A 22344-nucleotide genomic window follows, 5' to 3' on the forward strand; every position below is an offset into this window, starting at 1 on the left:
ATAACGGTCCTAGCAGTTTTTCGCCGACGGTGATACTCCGGCGCCCGGCAGTGGCTGGGTGCGCCGTGAGCTGTGTTTCTTCTCCTTTTTGCGGGAGCTTTGTCTCAGATTCCTGGCTCATGAGCGAGACATGCCGTTGTCGCCCATGACTGAGATATGCCATGCTTTCTGAGTTTGTTGCAGTTGCAGTCATGACCACAAACGATGCCAACGTTTCGCCGTGAACAGTGAGCTAGCCATGGACTTGATACGAGTTCTAAGCTTTTATTTGGACATGTCGCCAACTTAAAAGCTCCAGAAGCAGAGAGTGTCGAGCTAGGTAGGACTGGTCATCCGGAGTTTGTCGGCAATTTTCTTGTCAATTTACCCACACGGTGCGCCGATGTACGCCTCATGATCATATTCTGACTGGGCAGAGCCCAACGGCAACAGCTTCAAACAGTTCCCGGCAGACACTACCCAGTTAAAAGTGGTCGCAATTACTTCAAAAAGACCTGTCTCCACAAGCACATACAACGATTAACGAATGGGATAACACACCCAGACAAGCAGGCGCTTGGAGAACAGTTAGCACCAACTTTGATTCGAAAAAGCACTTCATGTTGCATCTTGCTGCGAGAAATTCCACCAACAGGCTCTGGAGATCATGATTACTGCGGACAATCAAGTATTACTACATTGCAAGGAACACCATCAGCATCTTGTGAGACAAACATCTTCATAGTTTTTCTTTTTTCAAAGGAAATCTTCCCTAGTTGACTAGCTATGGAGTTCTGGCTCTGGGGTCAGGATGGATGCACGGCAAGAGCACTGCAACTTCATAAGCAAGCCCATCCTTCTAGCTCGCCATCTCTGCTTGCTTGTTATCTTTCTGGCTTCTCTTCCGCTTCCGAACCCTCTTTCTCTTTGCCTCGCCATCAGCCGTAGCCCCCTGCAGAACAGATGTTTCATCAGTGCTTGCGAGTAGTGATTATGGAGTTCAGACATCAGCTAGAAATCAAGATAATTTACATGTGTTAAGCTGTCTTCCATTCTGTTCTGTCTCTGCAACAAAGTTGATTTTACAATATGAGGACAAATAGATACTCCCTCCGTTTCAAATTATAGGTCGTTTTGATTTTTCTAGGTTCATAGGTGTTCGTATGCATCTAGACATACACTATATTTAGATGCATACAAACACCTATGAATTTAGAAAATCCAAAACGAACTATAATTTGGGACGGAGGGAGTACTTATGAAGCACATGCTTCGGCGGGGGGAGGGGGGGGGGGGGAACCATATAGCTACAAAACAAGGAAACTATGCGGCAAGGAAAATACCTGATTTTGAATAGCTGAGGGCTGGGGCTTTGGTTTCTTTTTCTTGCAGGAGAGTGGGTTAGGACCCTGCAAAAGGATACTTATTAACATTTTGTACAAGAAATAGATCTAGAGTAGCAAACTCGGCCACTGCTGATGCCTACTAGATAATAAACACCAAATACAGTCAACCACAAAACAAAAGATACCAAAAAGGCAATGACTGCAAATATAACCTTTGCTCTGTTCCTTTTAAACTTGCTTTTATCTGCAACACCAAGTGCATTTTTTACAAGAGAACTGATAGGCCTCTCATGTTGTTCTCCGTCACTTCCATTTTCACTGGCTGTTGTCTTTCCTTCTGATGCAGCCTTCATTAACTTCTTATACTCAGATATGTCCATATTGAGACGCTTCTCCTCGTCCAATTGAGCAAATTTGCGTTGCTGAACAGAGGGTTGCTCTATAAACAAGGAGTTCTTCAGTCCGTATATTACAGGAACCCCAGGAATCTACATGGAAGCAAACAAAGTAAATGAGCGAATTGCTTCGACCCAGACAAGATTGCAAAGTACATGGAAGCAAATAAGGAAGATCAGCATCAGCAGCAAGAAGAAGAAGAAGAGAGACAGCAGATGACGATTGTCAATACCTCTCTTAGCTTTTCCCGGAGATCAGCATCCTGGGTGGCAACAAAGAAATGCTCAGGATTTTTATCACCTATCAGTGATAGGACACAATTCACTGCACTGACAACCTTGTCATGCTCACACCTGGTAACACAAAAGAAATCCAGAAAAACAGAAAGTCAGTGCATCGAAATTAGGCTTATATTATAAAACCAATGCCCGTCTGATCCCATATGCAAAACTCAAGCTGGAACACAAGACCATGTCCAGAAATGGCACAAAACTAAAGGCACCAGGTACTCAATTGTAATTGTTATGCCAGTGAAATACGTGACACCTAAAACCAGTGAAAAGGTTCTGTGCCAAACAAAGGCCACCAAAATGCACTCTGAAGTGATCTAAATTCCAATTGCAGCTTAGGTTCCAGACAACAAAAATTGAGATTGAGACAAATTTGCTACACAGGCTCTACGATAGCATGCAGGAACAATGCAGTTTGGTTTTCCGAAGTATGAACCTGATAATCATATTCGTGTAAGTACATTTGTGAACTGAATAGCAAAATCAAATTACCAGGGCCTCAGAGCGATAGAGATACAACCAAGTTGGGAGTGATAAAAAAGAAAGAATGGTACTAGTAGCTGAGAAGGTGGCAATACTGTGGAAAGAAAAGGAACCCACTTGGTTGTGGCGAGAAGCTGCGCGGAGTCGAAGGATTCGGCATGTGACTTGCCAAGTCGCCTGAGCTCTGCGACGATGCACTTGGAGGTGAAGAGGGCTGGCGTCCTGGAAGCCGAGAGGAGGTCGCGGAGAGCATCGTCGGCCGGGAGGAGGCGCTGGGTGAGGAGGTGGTGGACGAAGGTGCCGTCGATGAGGACCTTGTAGGGCTCGCGGAAGCCGAAGCAGGTGGAATAGAACTTGACCGCTTTGCGGTTCTTCGACCGCTTCTTCACCCGCATCCTGACCGCTCAGTTGGGAGCAGACGGCGGCAGCCGGCAAGGGAGGGGACGGCGGGCGGCGAACAGGTCGGTGGAGGCGGCGGTGAACGGGCAGGAGAGCGAGCGAGCGAGCTAGGGCAGGGCTTTGCTTCAATCAATCCCGCGGCTTCTCTGCGTACTGGGCTAAATTGGGCCTCAAGGGAATAAGTGACATTGGAGCCCACTTAGAGTTCCATTTTCGGCCCGAATTGCAGACACGTTTTGAAGAAGAAATGGATATTTCTCGCAACATTTTTTCTCTTTGTGGACTCAACCACAAATATCCGCCTAACCAATTAAACGCACAAATATCCGCCTAACCAATTAAACGCACCAAGTGTACCGACAAATATTTTGTTAGTGAGGAATCAAATGTTAGAAAATTATTTTCTAATAGATACTTGAACGAAAAAATCCAATTCACACAATGACAAAGATGTATAATGGCCTTGTGCCCTGCTTGACTAACGACGAATGACTGATAAGGACCTTTTGATCTCATTTTGATTCTACAAATCAGCTAAAATAAGTTTTCTAAAAACTAAAAACACTAAGAGATACTTTATAATTGGATGGATTGTAAAAATCTGATCACCCATGTTATGATAATCCCACTATCTTCCTTCACCCTATTACTTTGATATTACAGACAACCACCTTATAATCTTAGGATCCAAACAACCTAGCAATTTATAATCTATGATCCATATCATTATAATATATACGAGATCCAAACATGTTCTTAAAATAAGTCGACATGAATCCAAAATGCAGAAATGATGAAATGAAACTTCAATTGATTTTCCGAGCAAGAGTCTGGGAGTTAATCACGAATTCATGAAGACTAGTGTTTTGTGAATTTGTGTTTACTCAAGTACCTTGGATTTTGTTTGTAGTTTCAGGTTTTGTTTGTTTTAACTTGGAAATTGTGATGCATTGCTTCTCACGGGCTAGTAATTATTTTCAAAGTAGAAGGAAAGAAATATGAGAGGGGACATATGGCTTCCCCTATTGATTTATCTATCTATGGCCAAGGGATCGGATTGTAATAATCTAACATGTGAATTGCTGCAATATGATTTCTATACTCCTAAGGCTAATCCCAGTGGGGATTTCATAAAGGTTTCATGCACATTAAATACAGTGACACATCAGCATATGTGATGACATAGCATGATAGTTATGAAGTGAGAAAGGGAAGGAGTTTCATCAGGATGAAACTGTGTATACACCGTTTCCAAGACTATAAAACTTGCATTGGGGGCTATAGAGTTTCATTTCATCTAACCATATCCAATCACATGCCTCACAATTAAATGTCATGGTCATCCTATGAAATCGTGAAATGAAACTATGCACTGGAACTCTCTGTTTCATTCATGAGAATACACCTCATGGGATGATATGGTATTCTTGGAAATAGTGCGATGAAACCTTGCACTGGGACTAGCCTAAAAACGCAAAGAGGCGACGAAACATCGTATGTCACCTTACCCTTCACTCCGTCATCCTGCGCTCCAAGGCGTCCGCGCCGTCCGTCGCCGTGAATCGCGGCGCGGGGAGCATCACCACCCTACGTTTCAAGGAGACACCCCCACCCGCGCCCTCGGACATCCATCGACGCGATCCAACGATTGTAGGCCATCAATTTTCCCCGCGCGTTGCCTCCCATCAATTCGTTCCTCTCTGCCACCACCACGACGCCCTAAATCGCCGACTCGACACCCTCCTTCGTCGCCATGAACGCCGTCCTTGACCGAGTCCCTGACGCCGTCCTCGACCGTAGCACCGATGGACAGTGTCCTCAACCGACGCCCTAACGACGTGCATCGCCACGCCTTCGCCGTGCCATCGACGTACCATCACTAGGAGTGCCTTCGTTGTGCCATCGACGTGCATCACCATCGTCGGTTTAATCTCTACGTAAATCTCGCTGTAGCCCCTGTACTTTCACAAGGAGTGGATGCGGTGGTGGCGGCCCATGACCCGATCCACCCGCACCGCCACAACCCATTGTGACATTCAAATTGAGATCCCCTTTGCGTCCTCTTTCTTTTTTTGTGTTTCTCATAGAAATCCGTTGCTTGTAGACCTTCCTATGTTTTCTCCGGCGAAACTCCGACCATGAACGGCGAAGCTCATTCATGGCACCATCGTGTGGTCATCGTCACCCTGGATGGGAGCCAAGAAGATGAAGATACGAAGATACGGCCTTTAGATTCAAAACCGACGGCTTAGATCATATAGGACTCATACCCCTTCGCGTGTACGTGGTGCACCGTAGACCATACACAAGCAACCCCATCCGCGGATTCTGTAGACCGAGTCCATGAGTCCTAGGATCCCACAAGTCCATCGCCGCTGCCTCCTCCTCCTCCTGTGCCTTCTTTCACTCCCCCGCAAACCACCGTACCAGTCCAAGCCCCCTTCCCCTCCCTCCTTCGCACCTGCATCGCCACCATGTCCTCCTCCTCCTCGGTCGCCGCCCCGGTCGAGCACATCGTGCTCCTCAAGGCCCGCCCGGAGGCAGTCCCCTCGAGCACCGCCGTGGCGATGGTCTCCTCGCTGCAGGCGCTCGCCACGCAGGTCCCGGGCCTGGCCTACATCCACGCGGGCCAATCGCCAATCACCGCCGCGTCAATGTCATTGCTTGCCAAGGCTCCGCTTCCCTAATCAAATGTGGCGGGCGGGTCGCGGGCTGACAACAATGAGACAATTGTGACGGCGGCCTATCTGGAGGAGCTGCTCATCGGGGTTAGCAGCCACGCCATGCTGCAGAAGCTGCTTCACGCGGCCAGCAAGTGCGAGGTGACCCTTTCGATATGCGCATGTGCCGCCATGCGAGGGGCGACAGCAGCTCGTCATGGCAACTACAGAGAGCTGCCGGTAGGTGCCGTAGGAATCCCATCTATGCACTTATCCATTTCTGTTGTTTTTGCATATCTCTATTTGACATGCCGTCAAGGTGTTCGATGAAATTGTAAGCATGATGCATGTGAGACTATCTATTATGTTGTTTTTAGTGACATGGATCGCCCAGCCCTTCTATTATGAAATTCTAAGCAGGAGGCAAATCGGAGCTGAGGGCTGCCGTCCTTCGCCTCCCGTGACCAAGATTGCCTAGCCCGACGAGATGATGACCGTCGCTTTGCAGTCGTCACGAGTGGGCAGCGTCGCCTTCCTGTCCACCTCGACATTCACCACGGGGGTTACTGCAAGGGATCGTTTTCTCCGAGGAAAGTAATCATACTTGAATTCCTCGATTATTGTCTGTTTCCACTGCATTGTGGCAAAACTTTGGACCTTCAGGTGACTACCACTACCAGCACCAGCATCATCGAAGGGAGGAGAATAGAGACTGCATTGAACGGTTGTGACGTGTCCAGGCATTGCCATGCTGTAAGGTTTCTTTAGTTATTGACGTGCAAGAATTTGATGGTGTTTGACAAACAGGATATGGCAATGAATATGACGATGTAGGGAATCCAGGATCCAATTTTAGGCTATTATCATAATTTGAATACAAGGTGAATCTTATTATCATTCTGATAATAGCAAGTTGGGTTGTTGCTACTGATGGGGTAAGAAAATAAATCTCCCACATAGTTGTCAATGTTATGCCTTTTCTTAGTTCTTTCTTGAAAAGAAAAGGTTTCCAGTACTGTTGAAAAGGAGTTGTAATCTGAAACCAGTAGCTATCGCTCATCTAATCATGCTTATTTTAATTGATTTTATTGAACAGAAGTTTAGATTCCTATATGACTATAAAGTGAGCATGCTATTGATCAAATCATTGCGAATTTTCCATCATGCTAATTAAGATCTCTTGAGCTATATTTTATATGTTCTAATCAACGTTACTTTTGTCTTGTGCAGGCAACATGCTTTCTACACCGCAAAACTAAGGTCCTGTTTGGTTTAGAGCTGCTAAAGTTTAGGGCTAAAGTTTAGTCCCTTTTAGTCCCTAAACTGTCAAACATGGTGACTAAAAGGGTCTTACCCTCCGCTTCGTCGTCCCGCGCTCCAGGGCGTGCGCGGCGTCTGTGAATCACGGCACGGGGAGCATCACCGCCCTACGTTTCAAGGAGACGCCCCCACGCGCCCTCAGACATCCATCGACGCAATCCAACGATTATTGCCCTGCTGAATCGAATGTTGAAGATTGTTCAAGTCGCCGTTAGAGCTTGCTAGAAATGAATACGATGTAAAGGTGATTAACTGTTATATATTGTTTGGGAATTGGTCACATGATTGTTCTTTTGCAAGTTGAGATAAAGAACATCCAAGCGTACTGTGCTTGTGTTAATACTCATTGCAAAGTCGTTTTTTGTTTCACATTGGATGCATTTCGTATGTTATTACTCATTCCAAGGTTGTATGACTTAATTAAAATGTAGTGTTGGAATTAGCTGAAACCTTGCAGAAACATAATGCACATGTCTAAGGAAAAAAATGCCTTATGTTTTTGAGTTCGTAGAAGCAAATATTTCACAGGATAATGTTTGATGCTTATAGATGAAATTTGTTTTGCCTGTAGCAACGCACGGGCACGATCCCAGTTAACGAAGAAAACTTGTTCGTTTCAATTTGTAGAACTACAACAACCTGTAAATCCTTAATTGCAACCTATAGGCTGATTGTTGGTATTTGTTTTGTACAGTATGTCCCGATTTCTAAGCATGTTGAAATATACCAAATCAAAATTGGTTCCAATAAAAACAAGTGAACTTGTGTCAAAGGAAAGGAAAATGAAATAAAACATTTGTGAACCCCAAGAATGGTACAATTTTTTTTTTTTGGCTTTGTTACCCCCTCAGATATCGGAGTGATACAGTTACAATCACGCCCTCAGCGGATTAAGTCCCGGTTGAACACTAACCGAAAATTTAGAAATCATAAAGTTTCTGCATTACGAATCAAAAATCATGAAAATACCGTTGGCCGAATTCGGCACGAACCTCCAGGTTGTCACGAGCAGCAGGAATGTTTGAGATTTCCCCAAGGTGAATTCTGAAAGCAATGGTCAGATACATCGAAGACACACGTGGGTCCAAGTACGCATGCCCCACAGGTCGGTGACATGACCTTCCAGGCCGAGTAGGTGAACCCCCACCCGTTCCCTGATGATGTTGTACGGCGCGGCTCCTCTCTCCGTTTCCTCACGGCCAGCAAAACCCTCTGCACTGAAGATAAATACCTACATCCAAGTGACCAGTGGGTCCAGGAAAGAACGGGCCCAACGTGTCACAGAGTAACACGCAAACAACTCGAAGTCGGTTCCGAGGCCCCGTCTTATTAGCTGAACCAGAGCCCCGGTTTAAACCTAAACCGCACGGGTAATCCGCCATCAGTTTACGCAAACGCGACATCATGATTTGATTATTTTCCCGTCGCCTCCCCCCGACTGGCTTAAACTCGAACTCGAGTCGCTAATCCTTTTCCTCGTCACGCCCCGTCTCCGAACCTCGCTCGCCGCCATGGACGATTCGAAGGGGAGCGGCGGCGGGGGCGATAAGCCCAGCGCCGAGCCCAACCCTAGCCCGAATCCGCCCCCACCTGCCGCGGCGGCTGCCGGGGCCGGGGACGACGGTGCCGCCGCAGCCGCGGCCGCGGCTGCGGCCGAGGCGGCGAGGCGGCCTTTCACGGCCCTCAGCCAGGAGGAGGCCGACCTCGCCCTCGCCCGCGTCCTGCAGGAGCAGGTAAGCGGCGGCGAGATCTCGCGGCCTCGGGGACCATTCCTAGGGTTCCTCGACCCCCCGCGATTAACCCGTGCTTCGGATCGGTGCAGGAGCGGGCGTACATGTTGCTTCGGATGAACGGCGGCGGCGGCGAGGGCAGCGACTACGGGAGCTCCGTGGCCGGGAGCTACGAGTACGACGAGGAGGCCGAGGAGGACTACGAGGAGGAGCTGGAGCACCACCTCCGCGTCCACCACCACGAGCACCCCGCGGGCGATGTTGATGGCGAGGGCGAGGGCGCCGAGGGCTCCGAGGGTGCCGAGGGGAGCGACTACGAGGAGGAGTTCGAGGAGGATGAGGAAGGGGAGCCAGAGGTAGATCCCGCGGACTTTGAGGACGACGAGGCATACGCCCGTGCGCTGCAGGATGCTGAGGAGCGTGAGGTCGCTGCGCGGCTTATGGCTCTCGCTGGTCTCAGCGATTGTGAGTACAAACGATTCGTTTCACCCCAGCTCAGTTCACATTTTAGTTGGTTGCCGGTTTGTAATTTTGGCTTAAGTGCAGGGCGAGCAGTGGATGTGGAGCATGAGGAGGATCATGTGAATGATCCACAGGTTGTGATTCATCTCTTATAGTTGATTAACTTTTACCTTTATTGAGAGGGAGAATCACTTGAGTTTGCAATTAATGGGTCTTGAGAAACAAAATGGAAAATGCTATTACCATCTCCTCTATTTGTTGGTTTCTGTGCATATAAACTAGTGATTGCTTCTTCTTTGATTAATGTAAAGACAGATGAAGTAAGTTCCATAGAAGTGAGCATGATTTGCGCCATATTTTATTGATGCAGTTAAAATAATTCTGATTTGTTGTTTATCGATACCATGATACTTCCCTTGTTAAATTGTTGACATTCTTTCCTACCTCAAACACATCTACTGTTTTTCTTTCAAAACCAATGCACTTTGATTGCATAGATTCTATGGGTCTGCCTTTCATTTTTAATTTCTCATTCATATGCTAGTTATTAATTGTATTTCTAACTTAAAACAAAATGATGTTGCAATGTGAATGGCGGCTTAAATGTTGATGGTAAAATAAAGCCACGCTAGCCTGATGCTTCTTTGGAAGTGGTCACGGAGACATTTAAAGTGCTATCTGTATGCGCCTGGAGTTTACCTTTGTTCTACCAAAAAAATAGCATGGATTCATTGCTAGTAAGTTAGATTGCAACTTTTTCCTTGTTTGGCTTCATCATTAAACGATAAGACGATAAGGATTTTTTCACAGTTACCTTTATAGTTCAGGACCTAAATAAGAAACCTTATCTAGTTTGGTGTTTGAGTTACCATGGGGTTTTGCTTACCAAGCCTGAATTATCTATCCTTCTAGCAATAAAATCAAGTAGCAACTTAGTATCTATAATTTTATGATACCTGGTCAGGTTCTACTATTTTTCTTCACACCTCAATCCTCTAGGAATTGTGGCATATTTCGCAACTAGTCCTACAATTTCAATACAGGAAATTTATGTCTTTACTTTCTTTCATACTTAATAATAATCAATCAGCTACAACAAATGATTGACAAACTACACTTCTATATGCTTTTATAAAACCCAGGAGGCATGGCAGGAGGTTGATCCAGATGAATACTCTTATGAGGCAAGTTGCATTTCTTGTTATCTTACCCTTAACTCCCGAAGCTCTTCATTTTGAAGCTCTAAATATCAATATGGCATGTTAATGGTTCTTGTATTGATTTCAGGAGCTAGTTGCATTGGGCGAAGTAGTTGGTACAGAAAGCAGAGGTCTCTCTGCTGATACACTTGCTTCTTTACCTTCAGTGAAGTACAAGGCACAAAATGTTCAGGATGGCAACACTGAGCAGTATGTGCAAATAATTGAAGTTTATAGCTTTGTAATAATCTTTGTTCTGTAGGCAAAGTTCTGATGTATCATTATTGTTGATAGATGTGTAATTTGCCGTGTGGAATTTGAGGATGGTGAATCTTTGATTGCACTTCCCTGCAAGCACTCATACCATCCTGAATGCATAAACCAGTGGCTGCAAATAAATAAGGTATGATGAACCTTTCTTAAGCTCCACATATTTGAATGGCTAGAAAGTTTTACTCACGACCTTGAATGCCACCAGCATGCACCTGGAGGAATTTTCGCATCACAACTAGGTTGCACAGTATTATTATGTTTGCTAGTCAGTTCTAGTCATTCTTTATTTTATCAAAAAGTTCAAGATCATTCTGTTGACCAGTATGCAGGCTCATGGTTATGTACCAATGCCATTCCCTTTTATCCTAATTGTGTAGCTGTTTTTAGTTGCACCCTTTGCGGCCTTGCACCTTTGTTTGCTATTGGGAAAAAAAAATGGTTGCAGATACAATATACAATTTCAATGGTATTGAGGAATGCAGTAACAGGGCACCTTGTATACATTTGAAATAACAATATTCAGTTATTTGCTTCATAGAGTAACACAGTAACATTTGAAAGGTTCAGCAAATTCACAAACCTTCGAAGCTGGTAATGGTATGCTGTATGATATCAACACTTGGGGATATTGTATATAGGTTTTGCGTGCTGTTTTGATAAATACTTCTATAGTTTTATATGTTCAACCACATTAATCTTGGGTACATTTGGATGTTAGTTAAACATCCGTACTCTTTTCAAATATAAGAATGGTTCAGGGACCTTTTGTTCTGCTTAAATCACTCCAGCCTGTCAAAGCATTTACGTCTTTCTATTAGTGTTTTAGCAGTAGTAGCCGTTTCCTGTTTATTCATTCATTGAGCTAATGTTTAGTCAGTGGTGAGTTGTTATACTCTGTTAATCAAGAAAACTTGGTGCCTTCAACAGATTTGTAAGTTTTATTATCCGTGGAAGCTGGCAAAACCGATGTAGTTGCTGCAGAACTGTAGTCAGGTCAAGTTAGTTTTCCTGTCAAATAGTCTGGCACAGTGACAAGCTGTAGGCTACAGCTGTATGCATATTGTTAGCCATTTCAGCATTCCTTGCTATGTCGATCCTTATCTTGCAATGAGGCTGTAGCTTTATACATATTGTTATGTTAGTCTGTTTAATCATTCCTACCGGCAGATCCTGCCATGTTGATCGTTACTGTGAAAAGTAACTCCTAGCATACCATCTGCTTTATTGCTATTTCAACATGTTTTACAGAAACATGATGTGAACACTTCTAACCGTAACAGTATCTGTTGGCCCAAAATTTTACAAAATATCTCTGATTATTGCAGGTATGCCCTATGTGCAGCGCAGAAGTTTCAACCTCAGGCAACAAGGAGGCGTAAGCGTGACCGCTCTCTCATATGGCCATTTTCGGCACTTGATGGGAATAACTAGCGGCGTCACAGTACCATCTGTATTGTTGAAACAAAAGCAGAAAAAACGTATCAGAAACATGCAAGGAGATTGTGTTTAAAAAAAACATGCAAGGAGATCAAGAAATATCTAATCCTCGTTTCTGTTTTTCTCCTGGCTCTGCTCATTGAACTTTCTTTGCCTTGCCGCTATGCTTTATGTTCCCTTGGGACGCCTTATGGCTGTTGTACGATCCATAAGATACACTAATTATATTATATATATTATATTTAGTCATTCTTTTTATTGATCCCATGGTCATCGTATATATCTATTTGTTAAATGTTGGTAAATTTTTTGCTTATCGCACACGTTTCTGCGTAGTGCATACAGGTTGAGTGGTCTCGAACAAGTTGACGTTGTGACTGTGTTGTGGCCAATTTGGGAGGAATCCAACATTATTGAGTGCTTTTACAAATCGTAGCATCAGTCTATGATACTCCCTCCTTACTAAGGGCTGTTTGTGAAGGTTTCTCCTAAAATAGCTTCACTGGTGATGTCAAAACTTGTTAAGAAAAAAAACGGATTTCACCTGACTTCTAGTTTATTTTTTTCTTTGATATGTAAAATAGTTTCATACTAGTGCTTTGATTTGTGCAAAATGGGTGAAACCAAAATTGGGATAAATCCTTCTAAACAGGATCTAATTACTACGAAGATTTTATTATGTATCTAGATATAATGTATGGCTAGTATATAATTAGTTAAATTAGATCGAAATATGGCCCACTGCTCGTGAATCCTACACTTATTAACTCTCCAACTAATGCACTGATGAGATATACTTTTATAAACTAATACACTGACATATTGTATAGATAATTTAAAATTAATGCACTTAGTTGTATAGATACATAAGATGAGATATGCATAGATAGTCTCAAATTAATGCACTTAGGTGTATAGATACATAAGATGAAAATCGATTGCTAGAGATAGATGTTTATTAGGATATGTCGTGGAACTATAGCTACCAGCAAGGATATTTTATAGAGATTTCTGTACGTAAGCACTCCTGAGATCAGCCTTGAGCATTCTTTAATTGCTGTGGACGGTGGAGTGCTGCATGGTGGGTACTGGGGGCGTCTCTTATGGATTTGGATACTAATTCAGTTGGTAAAAACAAAATTACCTGTGAGAATTGTCTTTTGTGGATGTGCTACCCCTGCCATTAGATTGGCATGATAATTGATATCGACGGCCAAAGCCTCACTGTGACTAGCGCTCAGTTACAGCTCGGTTACTTGCATGTGAACAAAGTGAAATTATTTAGCAGCAAGCAGATACATCAACCCGTGCAATGTAGAGGTGGGCGAGCAGAGCCTATAAAAGCAGAGTTTATCCCAGTTCACAAGAGCATCTTCACTTGCCCATTTTCCCCTTCTCTTCAAGAATATTTGCACAAAACACAGATCGATTTGGTCGAGCAAAAGAGATATCTGCAATCGGGTATGTTTTTGCTGTTGCCCTCTAGCGGTTTACGTTTTAGATCTCTATGATGTATTTTATTTCTACATCCATACGACCATAACATAACAGTAAGACTATTAAAAAAACTTGCGGGCACAACGGTCGGACGAACAAGTGTCCACCCAAACACTTCTCGTCTTCCCGCTTCTTGATATGATACGAGGTGGGGGTGGGGAAAACACGTCAATTTCTGTTTCTTTTGAAGTTTTCAGCTAATGAATTTCATGTATACCAATATATTTTTGTAAAATTCTTTATTGTCTTTGGACAAAAGCAAGCTTGGTTTTTGGAAAGATTGCTACGAAACTAAAATTTGCATACATTAAAAGCACGTACAAGTCTTGATCAAATATTGTTGACTAGGTCATCAAAGTTTCCGGGAATAACTTTTTTTCACGGCATCACCTCAAGATTACTATATTCACTCGAAATTAAGTGTACATTAAAAACACAGCAAAGTCTGAGGCTGTATACCGGTAGCTCTTTATTGTCTAGGAAGGAATGCAGATCTCGGCCTTTGGAGCTTAGGGTGACTCTTCTTACTTCTTCCTCTCTCGGCTCGGCTCCATTATTCGTGGGGAGGTGGGGGGCTCAAGCCCCCTGCACTCTAGTGGATCCGCCCCTACTACCGTAAGTTTGTTTGTCGATGTTCTCTTGCCACCGCTTCAGAAGTTTTTCAAGTTTGCTCTCTTTAAATTGTGTCAAAAAGCTCTAGCATTATTGTAATAAGAACTAGGGCACATGCTTCATAAGTTGTTCTGGTGCTCGAGAGATTCCTTTGTGTTCGAGGAGAAAAGAAGTGCTCAACGGTACTTTCTACCAACCAACTTATTTTTTGAATTATCGGTCCGTCATAAATTCTGAGAAATGTTTGTTTTGATGCAATTTTTTATGGGAGTTCTTAAACTTAGCCATCATCAGCGTGATTCTAAACGAGTTGAAGTATCTAGTGTTCTCTGTAGCAGTATAATGTTTATCACTTTTATTGTTGTTCTTGAGGGAAAAATTGCAGCGCCCTTACGCATCACGAAGAATAAGATTTTAGGGGAAAATTCTCTTTCTCGCGGTCACTCTATGCGTCTTCTTGCAGTCTCTAAAGAAAGCAGCTCTCAAACCCGGAGACATGGAGCATCAAGGAGGTTTTGGAGGAAACCCGTCGGGCCACTTCACGCCGTCTTTCCCGACTCCGGCCAACATCGGCGCTCAGGCAAGTCATCAGGCCCCTTTCCAGGCAAACGGATCCGAGCCTTTCATCAGTGGCGCGGGGATGCCGTGGCCCGGTCATCCTAATGCCAACGCGCTGGCGCCGCCGGCGGCGGCCGTGGCGCCCCAGACTTTCCAGCCCGAGAGCCACCCCTACTGGGCCATGCCGCCGGCTGGTGCGCTGAACGCGAGCCCGTTCCAACACTTCAGCGGCGCGGCGGCGCGGCCGGTGCGCGGCGAGGAGCTCGCGGCGCGCGTGGCGGCCATTAACATAAACATCTTGGCGTCCCAGCCTTTTCATCCCAACAACTACACCCACGGCGGCTGGCCGCAGCAGGCTCCGCCGGCTGGGGCGAACAGCTATGGCGGCGCCACGGGCTGGGCGCCTCCCATGCCGCACCCTGCTGGTTGGCAGACGAGCTGGGCGCCTCCAGCGCAGCAACCTGGTGGAGAGGCGATGAGCTGGGCGCCTCCAGCGCAGCAACCTGGTGGTCAGATGAGCTGGGCGCCTCCAGTGCAGCAGCAACCTGGTGGACAGGCGATGAGCTGGGCTGCTCCAGCGCAGCAACCTGGTGGAGAGGCGATGAGCTGGGCGCCTCCAGAGCAGCGCCGGCGTGTTCCGGCGGCGCCTCCGGCCAGCGGCTCAGCCCAGGCGCAGCCGCCGGTGATGATGACGAGCAAGAGCTTGGAGGAGTTCCTCATGGAGGCCGGCATCATCGACGAGCGGGCCGTCGATAACATGATCATTGAAAATCTCATTAAGGATCTGATGGGAGACGGGACGGCGGAGTCGGGCCCAGTGCAGCCTGGCGGCCCGGTGGTTAGCCTCGGGGGGTATGGGCAGCCTCCTCCTTCGGCGGCGGGTTCCTCCTCCTCTGTCTGGGCCGGGCAGAGATCAGATCAGGTTGGCCATCGCATGGTGCGCGCCCAGGAGGAGGAAGAGGACGACGACGACGACGAGGAGGAGGGCCGCGACCCAGAAGCGGTGGCGGCCAGGGCCAGGGCGCGGCGCAGCAGGAGGATGACCAAACGAAAGGAGGCCATTGCCAGAGCTCGCCCCGGAAACTAGCAGGTGCCAATTACTCAGCATCATTTCAGAAGCATTTTCTTTTTCTCTCGATCAGTTTCGTGTTTGGTCGCTGAAAATTGTGTTGCTGGTTTGGTGTCTTTTGCAGCTGCTCGCGGAAGCCAAGATGAGGATCTGGAGCGATCCGAAGTCATCAAGGAGCTGAATTCTTCGTCTATGCCGGCCGTCGCAGTTGTCTATTGCCATTCTGAATAATTTCTGTTCTAGTGTCGTCTTAAGTTATTACTAGCATAAGTTAGGGAGCCTTGCTCAGTTGAACTTGTACCTGCATGGCTCATGAACCTATGGCTGTTAAACTTCTCCTGCTTTTGTTACCTGGATCGTTCTCGATACTAGTTAAATCGCTGTAGCCTTTTACCTGCTATCCGGATAAGCAATGCACATCTTTGCTTTTGCTCAAATTCAAAGTATCGATTTTCCACCCCATTGGTGATGTGTAAACGGAGGGCTCGCCCCGCGTCGCTCCTGCGGACCCCGGCGGACGCAACCGTCGTGCCGCCGCCCCTTCCTCCACCTCCCCACGGCCGCACCGCCCCCTGAGCCAACCGCTGGGGCGCCCTCGTCTCCTCCTTCGTCCTATGGTGGCCGCGGCCGCCATGGCTCCTGGAGGAAGCCGCCGTGAAGCGGCACGCAGCGGGGCCGATGAGGCCGGATCCGGTGCCCACAACGGCGGATTCGCCGTCTCGAGCGGCGGCGGTGGCCTCCCCCAGGCGGGCCGGCACCCCCTGCCTGGCGTGGCGAGGGCCGCGCTGGGGCCGCGTGCCGCCGGATCCGGTGCCCACGGTGTCGGATTCGCCATTTGGAGCGGCGGCGGCGGCCTCCCCCATGCGGGCCGGCACCCTCTGCCTGGCGTGGCGAGGGCCGCGCTGGGGCCGCGTGCCGCCGGATTCGGTGCCCACAGCGTCGGATTCGCCATTTGGAGCGGCGGCGGCGGCCTCCCCCATGCGGGTCGTTACCCCCTGCCTGGCGTGGTGAGGGCCGCGCTGGGGCTGCGTGCTGCCGTATTCGGTGCCCACGGCGTCGGATTCGCCGTTTGGAGCGGCGGCGGCGGCGGCCTCCCCCATGCGGGCCGGCACCCCCTGCCTGGCGTGGCGAGGGCCGCGCTGGGGTGGCCAGGCCTCATGTGTGGGGGGGGCGTCGGCGTCTGGGCAAGTGAGGGGGTGGCCGCGGGTCGGCGGTGAGAAGCGAGACGGCGTCTGAGCAAGCAGTGAGAAGTGGAGGCTGCACGCGGAGGTGCTGCGTGTGGGCTATGGTGGTCGGATGGCGGGCTTGCGGCGTGGAGGAGGCTTGGTGGCACGGTGTTGCGACGCCCCGAGGAGATGCCCGGCAACGATGGGGCAGTGGCCGCATGCGAGGAGCGGAGGTCGAGTGGTGGCGCCTTGGGGCGGCGACCGTAGCGAAGGTGGAGGTATGACGGCATGGTGCGTGGAGGCGCGGCGGCGGTGCTGTCCCGGCTAGGCCGTGGCTGTGGTCCGGGAGTGCCGAATCGTGAGTGTGCAGCGAGGGGTTGGGATGCTCCAGGCGAAAGCACTCGCTGGCCTTTCGTGCTAGTGGAGATGATGTTGGTGCCCTAGGGCGTCGTTTTTCCCCGTTGTGGCGTCATGTTGGAGTTTGAACCCTGCTGCATGGGGTTTCTCTGGGTGAAAACCATATCCAGATCCTAGACGAGCGACGGCGGCATCATTGGCATCGTGCCCTCCTTGGAGGCGTTGTCTCTAAAGACCCGCCAACTCGGTTTGAGGTATTGCTGATCCATTGGTCATGGGCGGCAACAGCTGGTGGCGACAGGCCCGCCACGTGGACTGCGTCGGAGGACGGCGCTTGCGGCAACAGCATCGTGGGACAGCTAGTCTTGCATCGGACCGCAACGGGTTCCTTAGCTTGGCTGGGCCATCTGGTGTGGTACATCATCGGAAGACGGGGCAAGCAACTTCTTTGGCTCACTGACGTGGCGGCGGAGGTTATCTGCGCGGGTGAAGCAACGAGGCGAGGCCGACCTGCGGTGGCGACTCAGCTGATTGATGGAAATCTGGGGAAGCGGGGCAACATTGCTCACCACCCTGACGGCGACAAAAGAAACGGATCTATGACGTGGAGTACGTGTGGCGGGCGTGGCGAGGCCCCTTGCGCGCGGTGTTTTTTCGAGGCGACGAGAGCGAGGTGGAGTCCAACGGCGGATGCGGTGAGGCCCCATGCGTTGTTTTATCTGATGGTGACTGCGAGGCAACCTGCGAGAGGTCTGGATCCGGTGGTATCACTCTGTCAGGTGGAGTGCAATGTTTGCAGCGACACTTCAGCGGAGGATCCCGCATGACGGTGGCGTTCTCGTGTGGTGCAGTATGGTTCTGTCAGGTTCCTATCGACATACCTAGAGGTTTCGGCGACTACATAAGGGTGAATGTTGGTAAGTGTTGCGTAAGCTTCATTTCTACTACCGTCAGGAGGAGTCAAATCCGCTTGAGGGGTGTTTGAGTTCAACGCGTGTTGATGTCCCAATCCAACCGATGTGTTGTTTAGTTGAGCTGAGTGCTATTGCATGATGCGGTACGTGTTGATGACATAATCCAACCTGCTAATGTTTATTGTTGTTTTTTTATTTTGTTGTGTTCGCTCAGTCCGCACTTCATCTTCTTTTTAATATAACCAGCAGTCCTCTACCTTGTTCGTTTCCAAAAAAAAATATCTATTTTCCACCCCTGAATATGGATGTGCAAATTCGACGACGTGTGGTGAGTCGCCTGTTGGGCTGTCATGGGCCTCGATAAGACGTGGCCCAACTTAATAAGGGGTCAAGGTTAAGTCGGTTAGGCCCACCTACCTAAGCACCCGGTCGGCTCGCCGGTGCCGCAGCCGCGAGTCGCTCGCAACCCGACGGCCGACGCCAAATCCCTGTTCCTTCCGCTCTCACCGCCCCGGCGGCCGCCTCCGCCGCCCTCCGTCCGGCCGCGTGCCGCGACTCTACTCTGACCTAGGAGGAGAAGGTCGAAGGGCGTAAGGCTCCCTCACGGGAGGTGAGGAAGATGTCGGGGTTCGGTGATGGGTACGTGGGGACGGCGCAGGACGCGGTGAAGATCCGGCGGCTGGAGAAGCAGCGCGAGGCGGAGCGACGCAAGATCGAGGAGCTCAAGAACAAGTCCGCTGACGGGCAGCCCGGCCTCCTCCAGTTCGGCTCCAGCACCTCCGAGGTTATTGCCATCACGGCCGCTTTCCTGCCCTCCCATCTGCCTCGCTACCAAATCCTATCTAGATCATTTTTGTGCCCACGTAATTTGCCCACTAAGCCACGAATGCTTCTCTTGTAATCGCCTGTAATTTGACCGATTAGTTAGCTTTTCTTGAGTTAGCAAAAGCAGCTTATGCGTCTATAATCAACTCATGCGCGATGTTTACTCTGTTTAATTTACACCTGTACGATTCAATTTCGAGTAGCTTTTCCACGCATCACTTTTGTTGCGGGATTGACAGAGAGATAGTATATTACTATTATCTGTGTTTGCCATATCATAGGCTGATTTATGTCTTCAGTTCTACAACATATATATACAGCTATTCAGTTATTTAAAAACATATTTGATTTTTTGGAAGCAAAATGGCACTGCATATAGTATATATCCTCCTTGGGTTTGTTATGCAAACTAATGTTAAAAGCTGTTACATTCAGATTCTTGAGACTGCATTTAAGAAGGAAACAGTTGGTCTCGTCACAAGGGAGCAGTATGTCGAGAAGGTAATTGGCACTTCATACATAAACCAGTATTTACGGGCATCATCTTCTGAAAAACTGGGATTTTCCATCTCATTTATTGTCCGATTGAGCAGAGGGTTAACATTCGGACCAAGATCGAGGAGGAAGAGAAAGAGAAACTTCAGAAGTTGCAACAAGAGTGAGTTTGAACTTTGAATCCTAGTCTGATAGAACCACAATTATTGCTGTGTTGAGTGTATTCTTTACTTTAACCAAACAATGATGTGTTGTCTTTCTCAGAGAAGAAGAATTGCAAATGCAGAAAAGGAAAAAGAGGAGAGTGAAGGGCGATCCACGCCTATCTTTCTATGACGACATTGAGAACGGAAGTGATGAAGATGATTTTGAGAATCGTAAGCTCCCTCTATTTTTCCCTTACCTCATTTATGGTCACTTCTCACGCACATCTGTTCATTTTTTGATACCATCTGCTGTCTATTGCACTGAACGAGTTTTTTTGCTTTGTTTCACTATTTCTCTACTTTTGTGTGGTGATTCTTGTTTATCATTTCATATCTCATTTGCTAGCATAGCCAGATGTAGTTGATGATTAATATTAAAATGTAATACGTGTGTACAATTTGGTCATGTACTTGTTTCCTCCTTCCAATAATTTGCAGCTCTCAAATTCTACAAGCTTTTTGGTGAAGTATTGTGTTGTCTTGATGCTTTAGGCCAATGAGCATTCCTGTGTTTCTTTTCTTTCCGTAACATTCTTGAGTTTCAGAGCCAAAGCGAATTAAATGGGTATTGTACAGTGCTTAATCTAAAACAGCTTTGTTCTCTTTCAGTGTCACTGGCAATGTGTCTCCGTGTCTTCTGTCTGGACTTGTAAACTATTACTTGAAATTACCCAAGAATTATAGAATTACTCCAAAGCTAATATTAACATAAATTCTTGCTGTTTTGTACAGAAGAAACTCAAAAGAAAAATGGCCCTATCAAACTTGGAAAGGATCCAACCGTCGAGACAAGTTTTCTGCCTGACAGGTATTTCTCTTAGTTCATGACTAGCACTTAGGAGTGTAGTTGATTCTTCATTTCCAAGCTTTCTTTGACCTGCAAGCTGTTTGCTAAGAATGATCCTTCAGAGAGAGGGAGGCAGAGGAACAAGCAGAACGAGAACGACTAAAGAAGCAGTGGTTGTGTGAGCAGGAATTGATCAAAAGTATTGCCACATTCTGATAGCACTACTCACCTTGAATCAATCTATGACTTACATTTTTGGATAATTTTTCTTCCTATACGATTAACCATTTTATATCCCATTTCAGATGAACCTCTCTCAATTACTTACAGTTACTGGGATGGGACTGGACACAGGAGAGTTATCCAGGTTAATTTCTAACCATTACTAAACTAGCTTCTCTTGTCTGGGCTTGCGGTTTTGGGAGTTTGGACTATACGATTAAAACAAAGACTACTATGATGCCAGGTCCGTAAAGGTGACACTATTGGAGAATTCCTAAGGGCAGTTCAACAGCAGCTTGCCCCTGAGTTCCGTGAAGTACGGACAACGTCAGTAGAGAACCTACTTTATGTGAAGGAAGATCTTATTATCCCTCATGTACGCATACTTCGTTTCTTCTCTTGTAATAAGTTACTTGGTACATAGTTTTGTTTAGTTTCATTCAATCCTTTTCTTATTTCATGTTCCCTCTTTTCATTTGACAGCAACACAGTTTCTATGAATTGATCATCAACAAAGCGAGGGGGAAGAGTGGACCGGTAATTCCTTCTTCTTTGCTCGTGGATATTATTTTCTGATCAAATTTCTTGTTTGTTCTGAAGCTTTTTCCTAGATTCTTGGAAAATTTATGTGGTTCCTTTCTGCACTGTGTGTTCTCAACATGTGTACTCCTTGCCTTCTTACAACAGATCCTTTTTTTTTATTTCATCAAGGAAGACTAGCAGTTTATTCTATCTTTCTTAGCTTCACTAATTAGCCATTCTAAGAATATTGGAGCTGAAACCAAAATATTTTATAATCTAATTTGGAAGGGAAGAATTTTTTGCTTACTGATTCCTCTGTTTTCCAGATGATAGCTCTTCATGGCCTAAGAGTTTAAACATTTACTGACTGAATTCTATTGGCAGCTTTTCCATTTCGATGTTCATGAGGATGTTCGAACCATTGCTGATGCAACAAAAGAAAAGGATGAGGTGATGGATGTTTTGCAATGTCTTATCTGCATTTCCCAGTTTGTCATATGTTGCATTCTAAATTCATGTTTGATGACTGCAGTCTCACGCGGGCAAAGTTGTAGAGAGGCATTGGTACGAGAAAAACAAGCATATATTCCCTGCCTCAAGATGGGAGGTTCGACAACTCACTCTCTTATCTTTCATGCTTAAAATTATCCGTTATTCTGTTCACCAGGTTTCTCTTTGGTTTCACAGCAATTTCGTTCATTCACTAATGATTCGAATCGTCTTGCAGATCTATGACCCAACTAAAAAGTGGGAGCGCTACACAATCCATGGGGATTAGAGTGTACAATATCACAGACAGCTAAGTTATTTGTACTTGGGATGCCTGGAAAGAACACGACATGAGAATGAAGTGATGTGACATGAGTGGAATAGGAAGGTTATTAGTGTTGTTTGCGAGCATATACTGCTAAAGCTGTAATTGTGTCATTGTGCTATTTTACATCTTTTGATCGACTGTTGTCACCTAATATTTTCAATGTTCGATTCTACTCTATGTTGTAACATTTTAGTGAATGCCAAATTTTTGCATTTTTAGCTACTTGTTGCAAGTGAAACCTTTACATTTTTTGTCGACCATGTTTCCCATATTATTTTCTGAATGTTTGAGAAAATGTCCTGTTGCAAATTCATCTAACATAC

At 46.7% G+C, this 22344-nt stretch overlaps 4 protein-coding genes across 6 annotated transcripts; 3 read left to right on the forward strand and 1 right to left on the reverse strand.

Moving 5' to 3' along the window:
• Positions 1–622: 622 nt before the first annotated feature.
• LOC117845550 (uncharacterized) lies at positions 623–3009 on the reverse strand. 2 transcript variants are annotated; one of them, XM_034726611.2, is made up of 6 exons: positions 2612–3009; positions 1954–2074; positions 1538–1813; positions 1323–1388; positions 1012–1044; positions 623–931 (listed from the first exon to the last, which is right to left on the reverse strand). In XM_034726611.2, the coding sequence occupies exons 1-6, from the start codon at positions 2887–2889 to the stop codon at positions 839–841; spliced, it is 867 nt and encodes a 288-aa protein (XP_034582502.1). In that variant the 5' UTR covers positions 2890–3009; the 3' UTR covers positions 623–838. The 2 variants fall into 2 exon arrangements, with proteins under 2 accessions (XP_034582502.1, XP_034582503.1); XM_034726612.2 differs by lacking the exon at positions 1012–1044 and having other exon boundaries at positions 2612–3006.
• Positions 3010–8268: 5259 nt separating this feature from the next.
• On the forward strand, positions 8269–12232 carry LOC117845414 (E3 ubiquitin ligase BIG BROTHER-related). The gene is made up of 7 exons (XM_034726452.2): positions 8269–8606; positions 8696–9068; positions 9150–9199; positions 10208–10249; positions 10353–10474; positions 10559–10667; positions 11863–12232. The coding sequence occupies exons 1-7, from the start codon at positions 8385–8387 to the stop codon at positions 11914–11916; spliced, it is 972 nt and encodes a 323-aa protein (XP_034582343.1). The 5' UTR covers positions 8269–8384; the 3' UTR covers positions 11917–12232.
• Positions 12233–14579: 2347 nt separating this feature from the next.
• Positions 14580–16110, forward strand: LOC117846610 (uncharacterized). The gene is made up of 2 exons (XM_034727837.2): positions 14580–15731; positions 15835–16110. Exon 1 carries the CDS (start codon positions 14580–14582, stop codon positions 15726–15728), a length of 1149 nt encoding a protein of 382 aa, XP_034583728.2. The 3' UTR covers positions 15729–15731; positions 15835–16110.
• A 2463-nt stretch (positions 16111–18573) lies between these two features.
• Positions 18574–22243, forward strand: LOC117846224 (protein XAP5 CIRCADIAN TIMEKEEPER). 2 transcript variants are annotated; one of them, XM_034727351.2, is made up of 12 exons: positions 18574–18931; positions 19408–19473; positions 19566–19630; positions 19732–19844; positions 20406–20481; positions 20583–20659; positions 20766–20827; positions 20927–21058; positions 21166–21219; positions 21589–21654; positions 21737–21811; positions 21932–22243. In XM_034727351.2, the coding sequence occupies exons 1-12, from the start codon at positions 18767–18769 to the stop codon at positions 21980–21982; spliced, it is 1002 nt and encodes a 333-aa protein (XP_034583242.1). In that variant the 5' UTR covers positions 18574–18766; the 3' UTR covers positions 21983–22243. The 2 variants fall into 2 exon arrangements, with proteins under 2 accessions (XP_034583242.1, XP_072147613.1); XM_072291512.1 differs by having other exon boundaries at positions 20409–20481.
• The last annotated feature ends 101 nt before the right edge of the window (positions 22244–22344 follow it).

This window comes from Setaria viridis, chromosome 2 (assembly GCF_005286985.2).
Source record: "Setaria viridis chromosome 2, Setaria_viridis_v4.0, whole genome shotgun sequence".
NCBI lineage: Eukaryota > Viridiplantae > Streptophyta > Magnoliopsida > Poales > Poaceae > Setaria > Setaria viridis.

Coding starts and splice junctions, on each gene's coding strand:
- LOC117845550 (XM_034726611.2), bottom strand. CDS start 2,889: ATGCGGGTGAAGAAGCGGTCGAAGAACCGCAAAGCGGTCAAGTTCTAT. Junction 1,389..1,537: donor TTAAAAGGAACAGAGCAAAG/GTTATATTTGCA, acceptor ATCCTTTTGCAG/GGTCCTAACCCACTCTCCTG. Junction 1,045..1,322: donor CCTCAGCTATTCAAAATCAG/GTATTTTCCTTG, acceptor ACTTTGTTGCAG/AGACAGAACAGAATGGAAGA.
- LOC117845414 (XM_034726452.2), top strand. CDS start 8,385: ATGGACGATTCGAAGGGGAGCGGCGGCGGGGGCGATAAGCCCAGCGCC. Junction 8,607..8,695: donor CCCGCGTCCTGCAGGAGCAG/GTAAGCGGCGGC, acceptor GGATCGGTGCAG/GAGCGGGCGTACATGTTGCT. Junction 10,668..11,862: donor AGTGGCTGCAAATAAATAAG/GTATGATGAACC, acceptor TGATTATTGCAG/GTATGCCCTATGTGCAGCGC.
- LOC117846610 (XM_034727837.2), top strand. CDS start 14,580: ATGGAGCATCAAGGAGGTTTTGGAGGAAACCCGTCGGGCCACTTCACG.
- LOC117846224 (XM_034727351.2), top strand. CDS start 18,767: ATGTCGGGGTTCGGTGATGGGTACGTGGGGACGGCGCAGGACGCGGTG. Junction 20,482..20,582: donor ACAAGTTTTCTGCCTGACAG/GTATTTCTCTTA, acceptor ATGATCCTTCAG/AGAGAGGGAGGCAGAGGAAC. Junction 21,059..21,165: donor AAGATCTTATTATCCCTCAT/GTACGCATACTT, acceptor TTCATTTGACAG/CAACACAGTTTCTATGAATT.